We start from the raw sequence: 22,974 nt of genomic DNA, 5'->3' as shown, positions 1-22,974 counted from the left end.
CAGATGTATAGCATTGCCCTTATAATGTATTGCCATTGTCGGAAATTAGACCACATCCCGACTAGTCTTGGTCTTTTTGTCCCTGTAGCAATGGAAACCCAGGCTCATGGTGTCCTAGTCAAGACTGTTAAGAGCTGGGGCTGGTTTATGATGAGAGGTTGGGCATATTTCCCCTGATTTATTGTGAATTTAGGATTGACTCTGATGTCAGTAGGGGTCATTTTCCTTTTTTTTTAAATTGAATCTGAGCAAAATTTTTCACCATGATTCCCAAGTTCTATACCAAAATTCATCAGAATTATCGGGGAGTTTAAAGCACAAGTTATTTTAGGAGCTATTGGGATAGGTTACACAAACAGTTAGTGGTGAATTTCTCCTTGACAGATGTAACATAACAGGATTATTGCTTCTTTGTGCAGGATAAATATAAAAATTCCAAACATTTTCTGTGATATTTCTAGAACGTCTAAACATTTTATTAATCAAAATAAAATTACTTCTCTATAATAGCTTCTGCTAAACACATTATCATATCATATAAGGATATCTTCATAAAAGAACCATAAAACAGTTACAATTTTTAGTAGTAATTGCTTAGCCACATAATCAGAATCCATTCTTATGCCCTTAGGTCAGAAACAAAACAGCCATAGCTCAGATACAATATTCCTTCACTCACCCTGGTGTCCTCGATGCTGCTCATTGCGAAATGGGGTGCCATACCACTGGCAAATGCCATATATATCATACTGATAAAAAATATGTACATATAGAACTCTTGTTCAAAATGCTAATAAAATGAAAGAAAAAGGAGTCAGCACAAGTATATTTCTGGTGGATCACAAAGGAAACACCTGGGGGTAAATGTATGAAGCTCCGGATTCTTCATCTCCGGCGAGTTCAGCGTCTTCAGCGCTTAAATTTAAAGCGGCGCTGCCTTGTAATTTACAAGGCAGAGCCGCTATAAATTTAAGCGCTGAAGATGCTGAACTCGCCGGAGATGAAGAATCCGGAGCTTCATACATTTACCCCCTGATCTTTAGTTTACGCCAGCAGTACAAAGAGGCATCTTTTATCCCTTTCACTTTATTACTTTAGAACTGAACACTTCTTGTAATCCTTCAAGGAAAAGCAAAAATTAGACAATTGTACATTACACTTGCACAAACACTATTTTGAAAACTATAAACTTATTTACTATTGATTAAAACAATTGATAATCTCCCCTGGTTGCTTTTCTCCTCATGTATCTATAAAAATAAAGCAGGATTACCGGAAACAAACATTAGTGCAGCTTACTCATACTCACAGAAAACACAGGGTTACTCCATATTTGGATGCGTTCCTTGGAGTTAAAGGTCTTCAGTAAGGCATTACTAATGATGTTTACGAGCACTGGTAGTCCATTCTGAGCTTGGGGGTTTCCTACAATGGTGTAAGTGTAACCCTACAGGGGTAAAAACAGATACTTATATATGAATATAAATAGCAGATGTGTCACCAGAATGCTAGGAAGAAGCTCTGGATAGGCTAGAGGAGATGGCAACGAAAAGGTTAGAGAGAAGCAATGGAAAGCCTGGAGGGAGGCATTGATACGGCTGGAGAAGGCATTGGAAAGAATGGAAATTATATTCTAATGAAGGGATGAGGCATTGGAAAGATTGGCGGAGGCATTGACTTGGTAGAAGAAGGCATTTGAGAGACTGGAAGAGACATTGGTAAGGTTGGAAATATCATGGAAAGCTTGAAGGGTTTGTTGGGAAGCTTGGATGAGGCACTGGAAAGGTTGGAGGAGGTATTGGAGAGGTGACATTGGAAAGTGTGAAGAGGCATTTAAGGATATTTTTAATATTTTAAGATTCCTTGCTCCATATCTTGGGGATGCCTTGCTATTGGAAATATCAGAAAATTACTTCTATTCTATGCCTATTATGAAAATTGATGACCTGACCTTCAAGGAAACACAAAGGACCAACTCAGATGACAAACTGGTAAAGTTATAATAAAAACAACCATTATTGAATGGAGCTTAAGAGGAAAACATCTGGTGAAGTGACCTTATAGGACAGATTCTGGTGAACTGGCATTACAGTGCATTAGCTGTACTGACCCTATCGGATAACATCTGGTGAACAGATCTTAGAGGACAATATCTTGTGCAGACAATCTCTGAGATTGATTAGAAAACAACTATTATTAGATTTTAATCTGGTAGTCTCTAGAAATTCCTTGAGAGAAGTTCACTAGTGAAATGTACTGTATTTTCTAAACTACAAATGCACACATATTTTATTATAATATAATGTACTGGATTGACAGTTAGGTCCATAATGCCCCAATGTTCTCTCCACAGATGGTTCTTCACCTCATTTTTTCGAGTGACTTCTATAGCTCCTCTGTATGTTGTAGTGTTTGTGTCGTATGGACCATTAATGACATCAATCACAATGTCCTGAGCTTTTACCGCAACAATGAAATCCTCTATAGGTGAACCTGTCTCAGAAATAACAGGGAACATGTATCAGGCGACATATATAGAATTGAAATAAAGAATTGTCTTCACATTCAAATACTTGGAATTTTAAAGCAATAAATAATATTTTTTTGGGGGGGTGTTGCTCAGTCAAACTGTTCCCTGTATACTATAAATTGAGAAAAAGGTATAATATTCTTGATCTATAATATTCTCGTTGACAAGTTCACAGTTTTCCAAAGAAGACATGAATTGGAATCTGATCTTGGCTCTCCTCCTAAAGAGGATTATTGGAAACCGATTAGAGATAGTGCTTCTATTTTGACCACTACAAGGAGACAGCATACAAACTTCATAAGATGTATGTATCTTCTGATCCACCCTGTTGGAGGAATTGTGGCCAAAGGGGAGATATCTGCCACATATGTTGGACTCGTCCCAAAATGTCTCACTTTAAGGATGAAGTAGATAAACTACTTAACTCTCTTTTTGAAATTCCATAAATAAAGATTCCCAGACATTCCTCCTCTCCTACCCTCCACAAAATCTAGACAAATATTCTATTAAATTGATGAACCACATCTTAATAGCAGCAAAATTATTCATAGTAACCTATTGGGGAAACAAAGATCTTCCTCCTTTAACATTACTTAAAAAAAAATCTGACATGTGAGTCTGGACCCCTTGCCTTTCCATTGAAGAATAAATTAAATAATCTCCTCCCATATAATACTTTTCTACTACCTGGATCCAATAATTATTAAGACTATTTTTTATATTACCTAACCCTCAATAGACTTCTTAGTAAGCTTTATTAATTCCATTTGACATTACACTTCTTCTACATCTTAATTAAAAAATATAACTTTGCATTAATATTCATCATTTTTAAAAACCTTTAAATAATCAACCATTTTTTAATATATTTATTGTATTAATAGAAAAATAAAATAAGTTCATTTGCCTTAAAATCTAAATGTTTATAATTTACTCTTGTTGAAAAAAAAAAGTTTAAAATAAAGTATGGGAATATATATTACTTACTGTAAATTATAAGGACATTTGAAGTCAGAGACACAAATACTTGATGCTTTATTTTTACACTGAAATCTAAAGTTGATATAGGACATGCCCTTCCCCAACTATAAATCTGTCCCCACATTTTAAATTTAGCTCTCCCTCCAAAGCAACATGGTTTTACCAAGGTGCAAAGTTACCAAAGTTTTTTTTTGCTTTACTTTCCTCAATGAATCATGCCCTTACTGTATAAAACAACATTCACTAGAAAAATAATGTTATATCATAATATATATATATATATATATATATATATATATATATATATATATCTAATATATAAATGCTTAGTGGCGTCTGTCTGTGTGTGAAAAAAAAAAAAACAAGTTGCAGCGCCACCTGCTGGGCGGAGTTATACACTGACCTACTAAATTCTTAGTGTGTGTGGGGAAAAAAATTCAAAAAGGGCTGAAATTTGGTAGGGCTCAAACTCATTTTCGTGAGGTAATTTTACCTCGTGAACACACATGTGTAGAGGCGTGCGTTAGTGTGTGTGTGTGTGTGTGTGTGTGTGTGTGTGGGAAAAACTATTTTCTCAGAAAGGGCTCATCCAATTGACCTGAAATTTGGTATACTGACATTATTTGACAAAAAAATTAGAATAGTCAAGTCAGTTAACTTCCATCATCCCCCCTTCCCCCCGTGGGAGGGGTAGTAAAAGCTAAATTTACGAGTTGAGGGGTCAAACTCATTTTCGTGAGGTAATTTTACCTCATGAACACACATTAAAAAGGCCGCTTGCGTCGGGAAGTAACGCTCTTCCCCTGAGGAGGCCTGGGCTAGGCCCAAATGCATGACAAGAACCTTTTTAAGACCTTAAGTAGCTTGATTTGACTAGAATACATGAGTATCATGCACGGGTTAACTTGTATATATATATATATATATATATATATATATATATATATATATATATATATATATATGTTGTGGCAAATATGCCTCTTTGCCACAGTTCCCCTATAAGGGATCTGAAGAAAACACAGCCAGTCTGCAGCAGCAGGCTGCAGACAGGGTAAAAGTTTCCCTGGGATCCTCTTTTAGCACACACACACACAGGTGTTCCACATGGGTGTGATTGGTTTGCTGTGATTTGTTTGTAGTGCTTGGGGTGGGTATAAAGGCACTGTCTGTATGTGTGGGCGGGACCACCAATGCCAGTAAGTGCCGGCTTGCAGACAGGGAAGTGATGTCTATCCAGATGTAGGTGGTGGGGATTTTTGTGTACTGTTACTGGATATGATTGCTGAACCAGCGTTGGAACCGTTTACCATCCTGACAACTAATATCCTGACAACTAATAAACAGTTAAATGGTTCAGCATACCTGTGTTGGATTCCTGTGAATGCTGTACTTTCTCACAATATATGTGTATATATATATATATATATATATATATATATGTATATACACATCACACATTCACAAAGCTTACTTTGCAGATTGCAAAAAACATGGATTCTTTGCCCAAAATTATATTAGTGCCACTATTGATTAAAACTACTGCAGTAGCTAAGCAATACTACTCAATAAAGTATATTTTTCATTAACTTTCTTTGTTATTGCCATCCTGTGATAACAGAAGATGTATGATCACATTTTACAGGATATTTTACAGGATATTTAAATGATCTGCAATGGGTAGGGAATGGATATTTAGGGGGATATTTAGGGGGTGATACCAGTTTATTGGGGAGCCTTTGTTCCACCACATAACGACCTGCTTTTTATGGTTTAATATACAAATAATAAAAATAGTTGCACAGGTGCATGGCTTGAAAATAGTAACGTGCTGCAGAGGGTTTTACCTGTGTTGTTATTGATCAGAAGTCTGGAATAGTATTTGTGAGTCTTGTCTCCTGCTCTCAGAAAATAAAGGTCTGGCTTCAGTTCCCACATGTGCATTGATTTGTAATTATATAATATTGCGGTGAGAATGATCATTGGGATAATGAATAGGAAGAACAGGAGCAATCTGAAAAATAGACTTATTAAACCTTTCACATAAAATGTCAACAGGGTTCAGTTAAAAACAAGAAGCATTATACATTTCAGGATCCATTAACAGAGGAGAGAAAGAGTAATAGAGAAAGCGACATATCTGGGCAGAGGGACAAAGGAGGCAAAAAGGAAGGAGGGATTGTGCTCTGTGCCTTTCAAATATAATGTCATTTTAAATCAGTTACTGATGCTGAATATTTCTGTAACTATATTAGGCAGGGCAGCCATCTTTCCCATTGTGATGTCACACATGTGCCCAGTGCTGATAGAAGACTTTCAGGCCCTGGTACAGCAACTTCTTGGGGCTCCTTCTATGGACCCTGAAGAGGGCATGGCCACAGGAGGTTGGTGGCTCCTCCCACTACACAGGCAGGCCTGAGCCCCAGTACTTTGTACCTGCTTTCCCCCTTCCTCCTGGCACCCGTGCATGTGCCACGTGTGCCATCTACGTTAATTTTGCCTAGCTTCAAATGGATTTGAGGAGAGAAACGGAGCTTATTTTGCTACTTGTCAATTATACAGGCACCACTTGTAGGTGCTACTCATTTCGCTAATCTTCAACTCCTCACCGGAGCTCAAGATCACCAAACCCCCTGGACTGACAGGTGGGAGTTGTCAAGCTGGGTGCATGTAATTAACAAATACCTTTATTTCTATTATATTGTGCAGTACCATAGAGCTTCTTAACCCTGTAACAGGATTAGGTTTTAATACAACCTCAGAGATAATCATAATCCAGTATTCTTAAAGTCAGAAAATTAAAAAATGACGCTTGAGAAATGCAGCCCTAGTTTCCCCTTGTTTTTCATAGCTATTATTGACAAGCAACACATCACAATTAGAAAAAGTTAAAATTAGTGGGGGAGGAGGCCCATTTGTGGTACAAGGTCATGTGTCGAGCTGGCATTTTTCAATCCATACACATGAGTCACAATTGCAAATATTCAGTGATCATACAAAGGGTCTACACATATGGGCCATGGAATTGCTTCTAATGACTCTATGGTCTATTTATGAGCTGTGCTGTATTTCACTATGTACTGTCAGCTGTTGGTATCTTTTTTTACATAGCCAATTCCTTCCTATCTGTAAGGCCATAGATCATCACTATGGATCAAAGTATAACAGGCCAGATACTCCTACATTGTCCTCGGTACCCAACTATATAGACTCTCACAGCACAGATTAGTAGCACATGATCTATATGTTAAAAGCAGAATACTAGTAAACTTAGACCTAAAGGAGACCTTTCTATACAAATGCAAGATTTATTTGCTGCATATAGTTCTCCTATGCCACTATAAAATATATTTGACATATGTTTATATATTGTGACTCATTATATTTAACAAATATATTATATGTTGTGATATTTATGTAGATGAAACAGAAGCCACTCACAGAGCTCGGAATCCTTTCATATCGTGCTTTAGGTTCAGGAAGCGGATCCTGGCCACAGCCAACACCTGCTGTCTCCACAGCGCCATCCCACTGACAGTGGCGTTACCGGAATCTGACATCAGCTGGATGGACTCCTCCGTCTCTGAGTTCAGAAATTCCCTGTCCTCCTCGCTGGTCATCTCCTGGTTGAATACAGCATAATCTGCAGCAGAAACCATTGTAAAACTGTGTTAAGTGCAGTGGTCACACTGACAAATAAAATAAACATTTCATCCTGGAGCAAAATATATTGTATTCTTATTCATAACCTACTGGCTCTACTGACTGTACTAGATTTTCTTTTATTTTACATTGTGTTTCAGTGTGTTCAGCCACATATAAGCCCGACATACCAGTAAAAACAATTAGGGATATTATTAAAAGTTGTGGAAGGGGTTTGTCTGCGGTAAAATAGGAAAAAAAAAATACCTTCACTTCTCATCCCATTTCAATTAATTATTTGTGAACAGATTCACAAAATGCTCTCCCGTTACTTTACAGATTGAACAATACCCCCTCCCCCCCAGATGGTGGCTGCGTGTGACCCCCCAATAATTCAGTCTTTCCAGACCTTGACGCAGATTCTACCTCCACTTTCAATCTCTGCGTCTCCTTCCAGCTTCAGGAAAACGTCGTTCAGCGTCGTCATAGACACTCCGTAACTCACAATGTTTTGTCCCACATGTCCGTCAAGATGGGAAAACAGATCTGCATGTTGTTAAGAGATAAGTTGTCAAAATTTAATGATCAGTTTTTCAAACCATGAAAACTTTTAAAATGAATCGTGTGACAAGTTGGCAAGGGCAGATTACATACAAGTTTAAGGGCGGTATTCAGGCATTTTAGTTTCACACTCTATATGAAGACGTACACCCTGCTGGTGTTAAGTTTTGCCGGCTCTAACCGCCAAAGGCTCTCCCATGAATTTGCATAGGGAGCCTGTTTATCAAGTATTGTGGAGGTACTGTTCTGTTAATGCCATCTCCTAATGATTAGTGAAAAAAATTATTTATTATTGATTACATTTTTTTTCAGCACAGTTCCTTTTAAAATAAATGGAGCTATTGGCCCACCTTTTCTTGGAGAGAATATGAGTGAAATGGGACAAATATGAGGCAGAAATGACCTCAGAGCGTGGTTGCATGTAAAGAGGGGAAGGTGTCCCCAAGTTCAGACAGCACTGAGAGCAACCCAGGAAGGGCTTAGAGAACACAATGAAAAAGTGTCAGAGCCCAAGGGAGAAATCACCCCTGCACAATGATTGATAAGTATAATAAGCAGGCTCCACTGATGCATATGAAGAGTATAAACATGTATTTTTAAATAAATTCTGTGAACAATATAATGCCTCATAAACTGTATGTCAGTTTTACCCTACACCTGAATACCATGATAAGTAGGCCTGATAGTGACAGTGTTTAGTGCTATTGTCTCTGTGTGATATTAGTTATTAAAGTGAAACAACCTTCTACACACTGGGAGACATCACTAAAATATTATCAAGACACTGTGGGGGGATTTCAATTGGCAGCGATCTGGCGCAAGGAAATAGAGGTGCGCATATTGCCAGTAATTACGATAGAAACTTACGCTCCTTTTTCCTCCTTTTGTACTTAAATCTCTTCCTCTGAATCCATCTGGGGGACACTGATATCATGGGTTGTATGAAGGCACATGGAGTTGGCACTTAAACAGTTAACTAACTAAACTTGCTGCTGACTCCTGCCCTCTGCAACCTTTACAGACCACAGTATAATACTAAAGCCAAGAAAGGGAAGTCAAACAATCAAGATCAAACAGCAGAAGAGCAATAGGGAAGGAATGCAGTTTCCCCAGATGGATTTGGAGAAAGACATTTAACGTAAATACAAAAATCCTCTTTTCTCAATCATCCAATCTGGGGGACACTGCTACCATGGAGACTTTCTAAAGCAGCCCTTAAGGCTTTGACTGCCCAGCACGCAGAACTGCGGCCAAAACTGGCATCCGAGGACACAAACACATTCAATTGGTAAAATTTAGTGAAAGTATGGACAGAGGATCAGGTAGCCGCCCAGCAAGCTGATCCACAGAAGCCCCATGACATGTGTCACAGGAGGCCCCTACCAAATGGGTAGAATGTGCCGTGAGCCTAACTAGCACAGGCCGGTTGGAGTTCAAATAGGCCTGCCTACTGGTGATTTGATCCAAAGAGCAAAAGTTTGCTTGGTGGCCAGCTACCCCGTTTTATGGGAATCGTATAGAAAAAAAGACAGAGTCAGTTTTTGCGACAAGACGAGGTCCTATCTACAAATATATACGCAAGGCCCTGACCATGTCCAAGGAAGCCGATGACCACAATGTCTTGATTTATGTGAAATCCCGTAACCACTTTTGGTAGAAAAGAAGGAACAGTCCGAAGGACTGCCCTATCCTCATGAAACACAAGATAGGGACCCTCCAAGCTCCAACACCCAGCGAGCCAACACTATAGCAAACAGGAATGACACTTTCCACATCAATAGACGTAGTTCCGTAGAACCGAGTTGTTCAAAAGGAGAATTTTGCAGGACATCAAGATCTAGAATGAGATCCCAGGGAGCCAAAGGCGGAACATAAGGAGGTTGAACATGTAACACCTCCTGACAAAACCATCTCAAATCTAACAAGGTAGCCAGGCGACGTTGGAAGAAACCAACAGAATCGAGACTTGAACTTTCAGGGAGCTAAGTCGAAACCCAGCTTCCAGCCCATCTTGCAGAACAGCCAGGAAACGGGACATCCTAAAGGATATCGGATTGCAATCTCGCCGCTTACACCACCTGATATAGGCACAACACAGCCTGTGATATATGCAAGTTGAAACTGGTTTCTTTGCCAGTATCAGGGTATCCATTACCCTGGAGGAAAATCCTTTGGCTCACCAGAGACTGGCTTCAACAGACATGTCGTTAAAGCCAGCCGAAGTAAGTCCTGATGATAAAACGACCCCTGCCTGAAAAGGTCGGCCCTGAGGTCGAGGGCCCACGATGGTGCCATTGCAGAAAGTTGGCGAGTCAAACACACCTGGGGCAATTTGGTGCCACGAGGATCACATGAAGAACTCCCATCTTTACTCATCTGAGCATGCACTGAATAATCGGAATCGGTGGGAAGAGGAACCCCAACCGAAACTACCATCTCATGATCATGACGTCTATTGCAACCGCCAAGGGATCCCTGGTTCTTGCTCAAAACCTAGATACCTAGCAAATGTGCCAAGACGCCATTGAATCCAGATCTCTAGATCAGCTCCTGAAATACCTGAGGATTCTCCCGGGAGAATTGCATGCCTGCTGAGATTATCTGCCTCCCAATTGTCCACTCCAGGAATGAATACTGCCAAGATTGCTTGGACAAAGGCATCTGCCTTCGTCCCAAGATCTCGGTTGCCACTAGCATGGCGCCTACGCCTTTTTTTTTTTTTTTTACTTTTTATTTTTAACAGCAGATATGTATAAAGCACAACAGTACATGTCATACATAGTATCCAAGTACTCGGATTACAAAATCAAAGATTACAGGTAAGAAAAGTAAAAAGGTAAAAAACTTAAAAAAAAGTACAAACCGAGATGGAATTAGTTACAGATCTACAAAGTGAATGTTAAGATAGAAAATTATCCTAATTCTAATTGTACGTCCTGTACCATTGGACATATCCAGCAAATATAACAAGCTGCCATGAATTTTTATTTTTTTTGGGGAGGTACGGGGGGAAGTCAGGACAGGGAGGGAAGGTGCCTACGCTTTTTGTTCCTCATGTATGCCACGGCTGTGTTACTATCCGATTGTAGACGACCGTTTTCCTTGGAGGAGAGCTTGAGCCCCCCGAAGAGCTAGATACATGGCCTCCAGTTCTAGAAATTGATAGTTAAGTGATGCCTTCCTGCTGGACCAAAGTCCTTGCAGGCGAAGATTTAACACACCGCCCCCAGCCCTGTACACTGGCATTCATTGTTACCAGGGCCCACGACCAAGGAACAAAGGACTGAGCCATTGTTAAATGGCTCTGATTCAGCAACCAACAAAGGGAATCTCTGTGGAGGGATAGATCCATTGAGTGTCGAGATTAACCGGAGACCCCGACCATTGCCTTAAAAGATCCCACTGGAAGGCGCGAGAACAAAACTGTCCATAAGGGAGCGTTTCAAAGGTCTATACCATGAACCTTAGGAGCTTCATGCCTCTTTCCTGGAAGGCCAGAAAAGAGTGAGAATTTGTCTTACCAAAGTCTGTAGAGAGCAAGACTTTAGCTCGGGACACCTTGATAACAAGATTGTCTAAGTAAGGGACAATGTTCACTCCCAGACCTCGCAGGCGTGCGGCCATAACTGTCATTATCTTCGTGAATAATCTTGGAGCAGTGGAAAGACCGAAAGGAAGCACCTAAAATTGTTAATGGGAGCTTCCCAAATGGGGACATGGAGATATGCGTCCCGGATATGTATGGACGGCAGAAACTCCAGAGGTTCCAAGCCGTTGATCACTGAGCGGACCTATTCCATGTGGAATTTGTCCACCCAAACATGTTCGTTTAGATTCAAGATTGGCCGAAAAGAACTGTCTGGTTTGGGAACTAAGAAAATATTTGAGTCATACCCCCAGCCTTTCTGTGTCTCTGGGACTTTGCAGATAACAACTGCGGAAAGACCAGCTGCGACAGAGAGAAGGATCGCCTCTCTTTTTACCAGTTCTCGCGGCAAAGAGGTGACATAGAACCGAAGAGGAGCAGGTCCTACCAGATCCTTTGATGTAGCCTCTTGACATAATCCCCAACACCCAACTGTCTCAGGAGGATGCCGCCCACTGCTCTTTGAACAACTGTAGGGGACCTCCTTACCCCCGCAGCCGCGAGGAGAGGGGGGTTTCTGTCATGCTGTTGGTTTGTCCAGTGGTTTAGTTGCCGAACGTCTCGTGGAAAGGGAACCTCTGCCCTTGTGGGAGTAACCCTGTGTAGTAAGGGAACTGCCTCTGGTAGCGAGCTGACCTCTGGGTGCCAAATTCTTCGAAAAGGGCTGGCGAAAGCATCCAAATTTTCGGTGTTTGTGGTCTGGGCACATTGACTGTTGCCTGGCATATCATGTCTTTCAATTCTGGTCCGAAAATAACCAATCCAGAGCATGGAAGCGCCGCTAAGGACTTCTTAGATTCCACATCCGCATTCCAGGAATAAAGCCAGAGGGTCCTCCTAGCCGCGATCGCAGCTGCAGGCACAGAGGATGAAATGGAGGCAGCATTTTGAGCAGCCTCATAAAGGTAAGCAGACGCTTCCTCCAAATGTAGTACCAGTTGTCACGGTCTCAAGGAATCCACGAGTCTTTACGATGCGAATCCTAGGATCTGCACATTTTAGCGTTACACTAACAGGGCGCGGAGTCTAACGAGCAGATGGTGTTCGCCAGGAACTGCCGCAAAGCAGTATGGTCTTAGCTGCGTCTGCTCGCAGGTCACGGCCCCTGCCAGAGTACTGAGCGAGACCCTCTTGGACAGGCAGGAGAGTAGAGGAACGTTGATAGAATTGTCAGCCTTGCAGACAAATAAAGTAGCCGGACTTGAATAGAGTGTCAGCTTGCAGACAAGTACAATAGAATAGCAGGTACTTGAATAGAGTGTCAGCCTTGTAGACGAGTAAAATAGAATAGTCGGTACCAGAGTGGAGTGTCAGCTTTGCAGACGAGTAGAATAGCCGGACTGGAATAGAGTGTCAGCTTTGCAGACGAGTAGAATAGCCGGACTGGAATAGAGTGTCAGCTTGCAGACAAGTACAATAGAATAGCAGGTACTTGAATAGAGTGTCAGCCTTGTAGACGAGTAAAATAGAATAGTCGGTACCAGAGTGGAGTGTCAGCTTTGCAGACGAGTAGAGTAGCAGGTACTTGAATAGAGTGTCAGCTTTGCAGACGAGTATAATAGAATAGTCGGTAATTGAGTGGAGTGTCAGCTTTGCAGACGAGTAGAGTAGCAATTACTTGAAGAGATTGTCAGCTCTGCAGACGAGTATAATAGAATAGTCGGTACCTGAGTGGAGTGTCAGCTTGCAGACGAGTAGAGTAGCAGGTACTTGAATAGAGTGTCAGCTTCGCAGACGAGTATAATAGAATAGTCGGTACCTGAGTGGAGTGTCAGCTTTGCAGACGAGTAGAATAGCCGGACTGGAATAGAGTGTCAGCTTTGCAGACGAGTAGAATAGCCGGACTGGAATAGAGTGTCAGCTTTGCAGACAAGTAAAATAGCCACTTCTTAGATACCCAAAAGGCAACTGAGGAACAGGCACTGAAGGTTTGCAGGAAGTGCCTTTTTGAATTAGGCGCCAGGATTGCCTGGCCAATAGGAGGACAAACCCAAATCCAAGATGGCGGCACCCAGGACGGAGCGGACCGTCGGAGGCAGGTAAGTTTGCCGGGGGTCGGGTAAGCTGCCCGATACCCCGGCGCGTGACACCAGTGGTAGTAATTCTAAGTACTGTAACCATGCAGATAACGGATCAGCCCAAGTTTCCATGGCTCTGGCAACCCAAGCTAAAGAGAACTATGGGGCAAAACGGGGTTTATGCTTTTACGAATATAGCCTTGAGGAACCCCTCTATTTTCCTGTCTGTGGAATCCTGAAGGACCGCCAAGACAGCGACTGGTAAGGTGGTGTGACGAGCCAACCTAGTCACTGGTGTGTCAACTAGGAGATGGTGCTCCCAGCGCACCACCTCTTGTTCCTGCTGAGAGTTGAGGTTAACAAATCTGCGGGAAATAGAAATTTTCCGATCTGGTTGGTTTCAAGCGGATTCTCCTGGACAAAACCATGTTAAAATGCAAGGGGTGCAATTTAGTATTTTGTTTTACACATAAGTTATAAATACTGACAGTTTTTTCATGTAGCACACAAATACTTGATAGCTTATTTGTACAGTGAAATTTAAATATTTGTGTGCTACTTGAAAATACTGTCAGTATTTAACTTATGTGTAAAACAGAATACTAAATTGCACCCCTTGCATTGTAACATGGTTTTGTCCAGGAGACTTAAATAGGAAGTTTCTTAAGTTAAGATTCTTAATGAATCAGGCCCCATGTTCTTAAGATACCTAGTCTTCCATTTCTAAAAAGTTCAAGGCCTGATGGACCGCCAGAACTAAGGCCTGTATACCTTGGTTCCTAGAGGTTTCATCCCAGTCTCCAAACTGGGTAGAGTTAGAATCCTCTACCAGTTCCCCTTCCTCCTCCGAGGATCTATCAGAATTTAAAACAGGAAGAAGGGACTGAGAAGATTTGTGACACTTGGCTCTAGAGAATTCAGAAACCGATTTTATCGGTCTAGGTGTTTCCCTAAGAATGATGACCAGACGGGTTCCCCTAGGTGACCTGAGGAGAGATAGTGAATACATGGCCCGCCCCTCCCCCTGTCGATGCCACTGATATAGAAGCTACATTCAGGCCCCCAGAGGATGCTGTACTTGCTGCTTGGCAGTTAATAAGCTGGGCCAGCATTCTGACTGACTGTGCCAGTGAAGCCACCCATGCCTGTTCCTCCACTGCCCGTGTGGTGCTCCCCTGTTCATGCCCATCCCGGGCCGCCGCTTCACACTGTGCACAAACTGCCCCCTGGTCCAAATGTCAGACTGGAAGCTTGGCTGTACAGTTGGAGCATGAATAAAAAAAATTAACCCGAACAGTCTTCCCCTTGTCAGACATAGTGATAACGTCTATCAAATTAATAATAATAATATACAGAACAAAGTGCAGGCAACAATCACACACAGAACTATTGTACAATAAAATATACGTTTTCTGTCCCTGGCTAGAAGCCCCAAAACAGTACCTTACAGCTATACTTTGATATCTAGTGTGAATATGGCATGCATGCCACCTTTCAAAACCGGGGAGAAGTCATGTGACAGGGGGGTTGGAGGGGGCCCCGCCACCACTATAAAATGCCGAAATTCACGACATTGAATAGTGGGGGCGGGACTTAATGAAGCGATTAAGACCTGCCCCTGCCATTTCATGCCGTGAATTTCGGTGAGTCCGGGAGGTTTGCATACTCTTCCAGGAGTCCAGGCGGAAACCCAAACCTCGAGAGCCTATCGGGAATTTCGGGAGAGTAGGCAAGTATGGAATATGGGTTATAGGAATACTTCTAAATTAAGTAATCTGAGAACCAATTAGTTGTTTTTGTTTTTTTCTTTTTTACACAATGTATACTAATAGGTTGAATGTATAGGTACTTAGCTCTGCTATTAGCAATGAACTTAGTAAGGGGCAGGATTGGTGAGGAAAAGAGTCAGAAACCGCCGTTTTGACAGTTATGGCTGTGCGGTGCTGCTCAGGATCCGGTCTTTTCTGTCAGTTTGTCAGCAGTATTTTCCGGCGCCGGGGCATACCAAAGTCGTGGGAGACTCCTCATCCACTCCCCACACTTATTCAAGACTTTCCAAATGCAATTGTTATGCGGAGCTTCGTTTCTGAAGCCCGATTGCAGCAGTAAGCATGTTCCCCTGCAATTTCAGACTCCTTTTCCTCCTGGTCCCAATCTCCGTTTGGTGTGGGGATACAAGTTCCCCCTCCGCCTCAGCTGGGAACTTGGTATCTCCCATCAACATGTCTGCCCTCCATGCAGTGTCTCAGCGCTCTTTGCCTACCGGCAGTGAAATGCACACTGACAGCCACGCTTGTTTAAGCGGCTGTCACTGAGTCTGCAAAGCAGGCAGTAAAAACTGAAATTAAGTTACTTGTTCACGGATGGAAAAAACTTTCGTCCTAAGCTAATAGATAAATTTGCTGCCCACAGCACAATTATCTCTGACTATCCTAGAGATAAATAGAGAAACTAAGAATAAAAAACTTCAGCAAGTATTACAGAGCAGTACAGTGTCAGCCCAACTCCTTGGGCACTTAAACTACATTGAGGTCTTTAGGGGTTGCAGAGGGGAGGAGTCAGCAACAAATTTAGTCAGTTAACTGTTTAAGTGCCAACTCCATGCGCCCTCGTACAACCTCATGGTAGCAGTGTCCCCCAGATAGGATGATTGAGAAATGAACATAGATTTCTGTCAAATCTCCGCCACGAAATATGTCTGGCGGACGTTCTGGAGACACTAATTGAATTCTCCCCTGTGTGTGTGAATAGTGATGTCATTGTAATGCTATAAGTTGATAATTAATAACTAGAATGCATTCTAAAGAAAAAAATAGTTGCTTCCCCTCTGATGTCACTGGTTCCTAGTGAGTGGATTTTTAGATTTAGAAATGTAAAGCAGCTGCCAGCCTGTTATCTAAATCATACTGCTCTGTTTGAACACATGATTATATCTACCATTCATCCATGAAACATATTTTCCCTGCACAGGTGTATTTCAGTTTTTAACTGACCATATATTATTTATTTACTATATATTACAGGCGTATATTACCCGGAAAGACATCCATGTTCTGGAAGGGCAGAGTGAATGTTAGCTCCTGTTCAGTCTTGGTGGTAAGTTTAGCACTGGAGATGTGTTGTTTTATCATAGATGTCATGACTTCCGGATCACACGATGGCGAAACCTGCATCCTGGTCATAGATATGTGGAATATAAGTACTAGTATTGTAGTAAACACAGAAAGGTGTAATTATTAATCATTTAATTCTAATAGCAGCAACTTAGCAACCAATCAGACATCAATCCAGCACAAGTTGTACTAATGAAACTACACTTCTGATTGGTTGCTGTGGGTTACAGCCAGGGTTGGATACTCCGACCCACCAGAGAGCTGGGGTATCCCCTGGTAGGCCTCGACACCTGATAAATCCGCCCCTTCGTTGGTGGGGGGAGCAGGTACTTTTGAAGAAAAAAAAATTACCTTATCGCTGCACTGGCGCCCCTCCTTCCAGCTCCCTGTTCCGTTCGCATTGAATGTTAGGTGTGACATCATCACGTCAAGCACAACATTCAGTGCGGAACGGCGCAGTGATGAGCCAGCACGCAAGAAAGAAGTCAGAAGACAGAAGAGAAGAAAAGAGATGAAAAAAGCCAATAGGAAGGTAAGTAAAGGAACGAAGGCAAGGGGAGGAAAGCAGAAAGGGACAGAGTGATGAAGAAGGGGGGGCAGAAAGGCATATAGTGATGGAAAGGGGGGAAAACAGCATGGCACATATTTATGAAGCGGGGGGAGCAGAAAGGCACATAGTGATGAAGAGGGGGTAAGCAGCATGGTACATAGTGATAAAGAGGGGGGGCAGAAAGGCCCATAGTGATGAAGAGGGGAGGAAAGCAGCATGGCGCCTAGTGTTGAAGAGGGGGGGGGCAGAAAGGCACATAGTGATGAAGAGGGGGGCAGAAAGGCACAAAGTGATGAAGAGGTTGGGCAGAAAGGCACAAAGTGATGAAGAAGGGGGGCAGAAAGGCACAGTGTGATAAAGAGGGGTGCAGAAAGGCACAGAGTGATGATGAAGGGGGGAAGCAGAAAGGCACATAGTGATGAAGAAGGGGGGAAGCCGAAAGGCACATAGTGATGAAGGGGGGGAGCAGCATGACACAGAGTGATGAAGGGGGAGGAGCATTGCACAGTGTGGTGAAGGGGGACCAGGTGAAGGGGGGAAAAGCAGCATGGAGGACGCAGTGTGATCATAAGGAGGCACAGCGTGGTGATGATGAAGGGGCACAGTAATGTGTATGTGATGGCACATGGGGCTTGTGGCAATGTAGTGTGTGTGATGGCACATGGGGCTTGTGGCAATGTAGTGTGTGTGTGTGTGTGTGTGTGTGTGGTAGGTGGTGGGTAATTAATTGGTGCTCTTTTGTTTGTGGGGTGATGGTGGGGCAATTTAAGTTTATAGTGAGGACTATTAATTTAAGATGGGGTGATTTGGGAGATATTAATTGAATGTGGGGATGAGTTTGGGGAGAATGAGGTCTATTCATTAAATGTGAATATGAATTATTAAATGGCAAGCAATGGTTGCGGGAAACAGGTATATTTATTAAATGTAAATACTATTAATTAATTTATTGCTGGGGCTGTTTCGAGGGAGGGGAATAGGTTTATATATTAAATGGGAATACTATTATTTTAATGTTGGGGCTGGAGGAAGGCCTAATTATTAATCGTGGGTGCTATTGATTTAACGACGGGGTTGGTTGGTATATTAGAAATGTGCCCATTTTTTTTTCAGAATAGGGCCCCAAACACTCCAGGATCCAGACAAGCCGCAACTAAACAAACCAGCAGCCACTGGTGGTGAAAGTGACAAGAACAGGTTGGAGAGGGCACTGTTCTGATTCTAGTGGGACAATCCTTTGGTGACTGTTCTGCCCAATCTAAGGGGCAGGCCAAGACTGTATACTCTTTATATACGCACCGCATTCTTTATATACTACACTACGTTGCTAGCTGTCCTTTGTGGGCTTGCCACACCCATTCTAGTAGTTTGGTTAGGCCTCTCTTGTGGCTGGCCACACCCCCTCTGGTGGGCCCGTACCATTGTAACCCCCGGGGGGCCCTTCATGTCCCAGTCTGACACTGGTTACAACAGCTGTTTCCTGTACATCGTTTACATATATTTTCCCAAGTGTATTTAGTAAAACTTGCAGAAAGGCACACGCAGTCAAATAATATAAAGTCATATTTCCAGATTACAAATAAATAAATCTTTCCATTTTTTGTTTAGCAGCTAAAATAACAGATATGTCACCTCAATTTCTCGTCTTTATTTTTGACCTCAGCAAAAACTCTTTTTCTTATAATATTGGACAGGGATAGGCAACCTGTGTCCATCCAAATATTATGAACTGCAAATACCTGCATACACTGCCAGTCTGTGTTCTGGTATTCCATGTTCTTACCTCAAGTGATACCCGATTCCCCACTTTCTCTTCAGAAACAGAGATGTACCCACACATTTTAGCCTTCCACTAGAGATCACAGCCTTCCGGTCTAGAGACAAGAGCACGTTTGCACATTACTACTTGTATTGGGAATTTTTACGTCTACAACAGATTGATTTTAACAGGTTATCAGCGCTTTTAAAGCGGCAATACCTGGACCCACTGCCTGGATTACATTATACAGGCAGTGGGTGCAGGTATAGCCACTTTAAAAGCCCTGTGTCTATTAGAAATAACGTAATTTCTTCATGTAGAAATTAGTGAAAGTCACATTTTCCATCTGTACATAATTAAAGATGGCGGACATAAAGACTGCCTGGTATATGGTAAGTTGATATTGTCATGTGGTCGCAGATATAGTTTTTGGTGTTATTTTGTAGTTATAAAATAAATGTCAGTGCTGGTGAAAGCACTACCAGCGCTTCTGTTCTATACAATCTTTGTCACTGATAGAAGTTACTTTGGACTCCTGAAAAGCCTGATATCTGAGATTATTAATTTACCAGTTTCTGCTTGAACTCTGACTCTGTCCTTGGCAACCAGCATTACTACTCCAACTCAGCTTTTTGGAATCCAGCTTACTTTGAATTCTTCTATGAGTACTGCAACTTGAACATAAAACTGCTTATATGAAACAATTGTTTGCTGGCTAGGAAAGAAATCTTTCTTTCTCACTCTACCTGCTGATATTGCACTCAGGAGTTCTGGGTTGTGCTTTAACTTTTGCTACCTTCAGGTGATCATGAATATTGGCTATCCTTCATTACCAAGATTGCATCTGTGAGCACTATTGTCTACTATCAGAACTGTTATAATCCTGTTTTAAGTACTACAGACTGTCAGTGTCTCTGAAGATCTTTAAATACTACAGCTGTCTGAGACTGCATTACTAGAGACTTTGTTCTGTGCTCATTAATTAGTTGCAGGCTGTGTTTCTGTTATGACTCTGCCTATATTTTGTATATGGCAGCAGTACCTTAAATCCACCAGAGGTGCTGCTGTTCTGCTCCTGAACTTTACACCATGCCTGTAGGAGTTAATCTCCTTGCCTGATTAGAACTGCACCTGTCTCACAGCTTCAAATACCTGTCTCAATCTGTGCTCTGTGCAGTTCATTGTTTATCCCTGGCTGCTGCTTGTTTCTCCCTGTTCCAGTGTTTGTTCTACTGCTGCTTGATCTCTCGTTCTGACCTCGGCCTGATTACCAGTTTATGCTTGTTTGCTTGTGACCCTGAACTCTGCCTGCACACTGGCTTCTGCTTGAACTTTTGTTGCTCAGACCTCAGCCTGGTCACTGAACTCAGCTACACTGTTTGCTTCCCTGGACAAACTCGTGCATCATGGCAATAGGGTAACTTTATACTTGTTCCTGCATTTTAACTATATTTGTCATTTGCTTGGAACCTGTTGCTCTGTGGACTTTCCTGCCATTCATCACACCTGTTCATATTTATGTTTTGGAGTTATACCTGTTTATGCTGCAACCTAAGAATATGCATATTCCAGGAACTGAATCCTTGTTCATACATTGTGCCGGAATAAAGACATTTGGTTTTTATACTTCTGTTGCCGCTTTCTGACTTTGCTAGGAATCCTAAGTTTCCATTGTATTTTATCATCAATTATTCTGGATATTTTCAACAAATTCACAGTTGTTTGAACCTCTCTCCTGCCTCTATCTTGCATTAAATTATCTAACATTGACTGTGGCTTCTTGGATTGATCAAACATTGAGTTTCTCACCTGAAAGAATGTCTGCCTCATCCATGAACTGAGTGCTGAGAAGTGTGGCCCGATCTGCCTTCCTCTCTTTTAAAATGGCCCATACCTGGTGTCTGGAACACGGGTCAAGACCAGCAGTCGGCTCATCAAGGAGCAGAACCTGGAGGATGGACGAGCATTACCCTAGCATATACTCTGGAGGTAATATACAAAGGGCAAAATGGTTGCTTTGCAATACAAATATACCTTGGGAACTGGCATGAGCCTTGATTCATGATTCTAGAGTTTCATGGGAGACACAAGTTTGCAAAGGTCTACTTGAGGGAATATATACCCAAACAGACTGAGAAAATCGCATCAAACTGCAACTTCTAAAAGACTTATTGGAATGACTTGCAGGATACTTAATACCTGTAAACTTGTTACATCTCAACTCCCAACTGTCCCTGTGGAATCTCCTTATATCCAATAATATGTGGGACTTAGGAAGCATTACCACTTACATCATGCTAAAGTGGAACGCTAGATTAGTATTATTTAATGAGGTTGAGAATTCAGTTCTTTGCTATATATTAAATACCAATCTATAGTGTTTGTCGGAATTATTTATAAGGAGAGTCCCATGCTCTTGGGCCTTTAGAAAGTATTTTTCTTACTCCTCAAGAGAGATTAAACTTTTAGGTGTTAGTGGTTAACAGGCTCCTGTCTGTGTTTCAACTACGTTAGTTGGTACTCTTTAAGGTGTTAGGAAGATTAAGGTTAAGTTTGGTTTGGTTAAGAGATGCAGGAATATCTAGCTGGAAATGGATATATAGGGTGGGTTTAGGGCTAAAAAGTTACTATGATTTATGTATTAAATCAGGATTAATTATGGTTGATTTCGCAAATCTGAGTGGGATTGATAGAATAAATAATCACTATTTACAGGAATATGTTGAACCATACAAATATATTATGTGTGATTTTATAGATATGGTAAAGACACTAAATCACTACTTTATGTTACTATACGCATTTCTCTTTATTAATTTAAACAGGACTGCGTGCTTGGTGCAACTGTGAGTGTTAAGATATCTAAATTGGTAACCCTATGGTATGTACAAGATAATGGCTATAGATGGAAATGTAAATAGTATGTAAGGGGGCTCAATGTCAAAAGATCTCTTATTTCAAGTGAAGTTAAAAAATATAATCCGGACATAGCATGCCTGGTTGAAGCTCATTCGGTGGGTGGCTTCATTTTTGTTTTCAAAAAGCCGTGGGTGGGATGGACCCATTCAATCCACTCTTCCAACTCATGAGGGGTCTCTGTTCTAAACAAGAGATGCCCACTTTTTGTGACGAACCAAGTGCAAATTGACTCTTATGATCTCTATGTGTTAGTGGATGACTCCCCACTTATTTTATTGAAGATTTATATTCCTCCCCTGTTTAATAATGATATTCTTAGCAACTCGTCTACTTTTATGGCCTTTTTCACCAGACACGTCGATGATTTGGATGGGAGATTTCAACAATGTAATGGACAGTAACCTTAATAGGTGTAGGGAGCCCACGACGAGTACTAAATCAGGCCCATCTACTGTACATTTGCCAAATCAATAGCGGAGATTCAGACCACAAAGTGGATGTAGATTCTGGAAACTTAACCTCTTTTGGCTCACTTTAGTGCTGGAATGGGATGATTATTTCGGGGACAATATACAAGTAGTCAGACCTCCAATGTTATGCTTTCTTTATTGGTACCTTAATCAATAGCGTTGCAGATCAAAAATAAAATTTGGAAGAGATTGACGCAGCACTAGCACCTTACCCGTATAATAAGGCCAGGTACAGATAGGCTACCAATGAAACTGTATAATACATTTGGGTCTTTCTTTATTCCTAAGTTACTTGAGACCTTTGTCGATCTGTTTAATGCAGGTGAATTGCCTCTATCTATACCAGAAGCTTTAACGGTTGAAAGCCAGGACAGGACCCACTCCTTCCCGAATCTTACCAACCAATACCACTATTAATCACTGACGTTAAAATATTGGCCAAACTGCTTACCATCTGGTCAAAATAGCCCAAATAGTCCGCCCAGGCCAGACTGGATTTATGTTGGGAAAATCAACAACAATAAACCTCTGGAGGTTATTTACCCAATTACAAATGGGACTGCCACCTGATGCTGAGGCGGTGGTTGTGTCAGTGGACGCAGCCAAGGCCTTCCATTCAGTGGAGCGGTGCTTGCTTTGGGAAATTATGAAAAATTGGAATTAGTTCTAAATTTATAGACTGGGTAAAACTACTTTATTCTGTTCCAGCAGCTAGGATGTGTATTATTTGCTACATCTGCAAACATTTTAACTTAGGTATAGGCACTAGATAAGGCTGCCCTCTC

At 41.6% G+C, this 22,974-nt stretch overlaps 1 protein-coding gene across 4 annotated transcripts in view; it reads right to left on the bottom strand.

Annotated features, from left to right (window-relative positions):
- LOC142095217 (ATP-binding cassette sub-family A member 9-like) overlaps nt 1–22,974 on the bottom strand; it is a 127,184-nt gene that overhangs the window by 36,387 nt on the left and 67,823 nt on the right. For all 4 annotated transcript variants that reach the window (XM_075178102.1, XM_075178105.1, XM_075178103.1 and 1 more), the window contains 9 exons: nt 20,610–20,748; nt 18,825–18,915; nt 16,413–16,552; nt 7,580–7,699; nt 6,953–7,154; nt 5,359–5,525; nt 2,366–2,493; nt 1,310–1,447; nt 680–790 (listed from right to left, as the gene is read on the bottom strand). In XM_075178102.1, the coding sequence (XP_075034203.1) occupies nt 680–790; nt 1,310–1,447; nt 2,366–2,493; nt 5,359–5,525; nt 6,953–7,154; nt 7,580–7,699; nt 16,413–16,552; nt 18,825–18,915; nt 20,610–20,748 (1,236 nt within the window). The remainder of the gene's footprint in view (nt 1–679; nt 791–1,309; nt 1,448–2,365; nt 2,494–5,358; nt 5,526–6,952; nt 7,155–7,579; nt 7,700–16,412; nt 16,553–18,824; nt 18,916–20,609; nt 20,749–22,974) is intronic.

The sequence above is a fragment of the Mixophyes fleayi genome, chromosome 6 (assembly GCF_038048845.1).
Source record: "Mixophyes fleayi isolate aMixFle1 chromosome 6, aMixFle1.hap1, whole genome shotgun sequence".
NCBI lineage: Eukaryota > Metazoa > Chordata > Amphibia > Anura > Limnodynastidae > Mixophyes > Mixophyes fleayi.
Note: the sequence above shows the minus strand (reverse complement) of the source record. Positions and strands in the feature narration are given on the sequence as shown.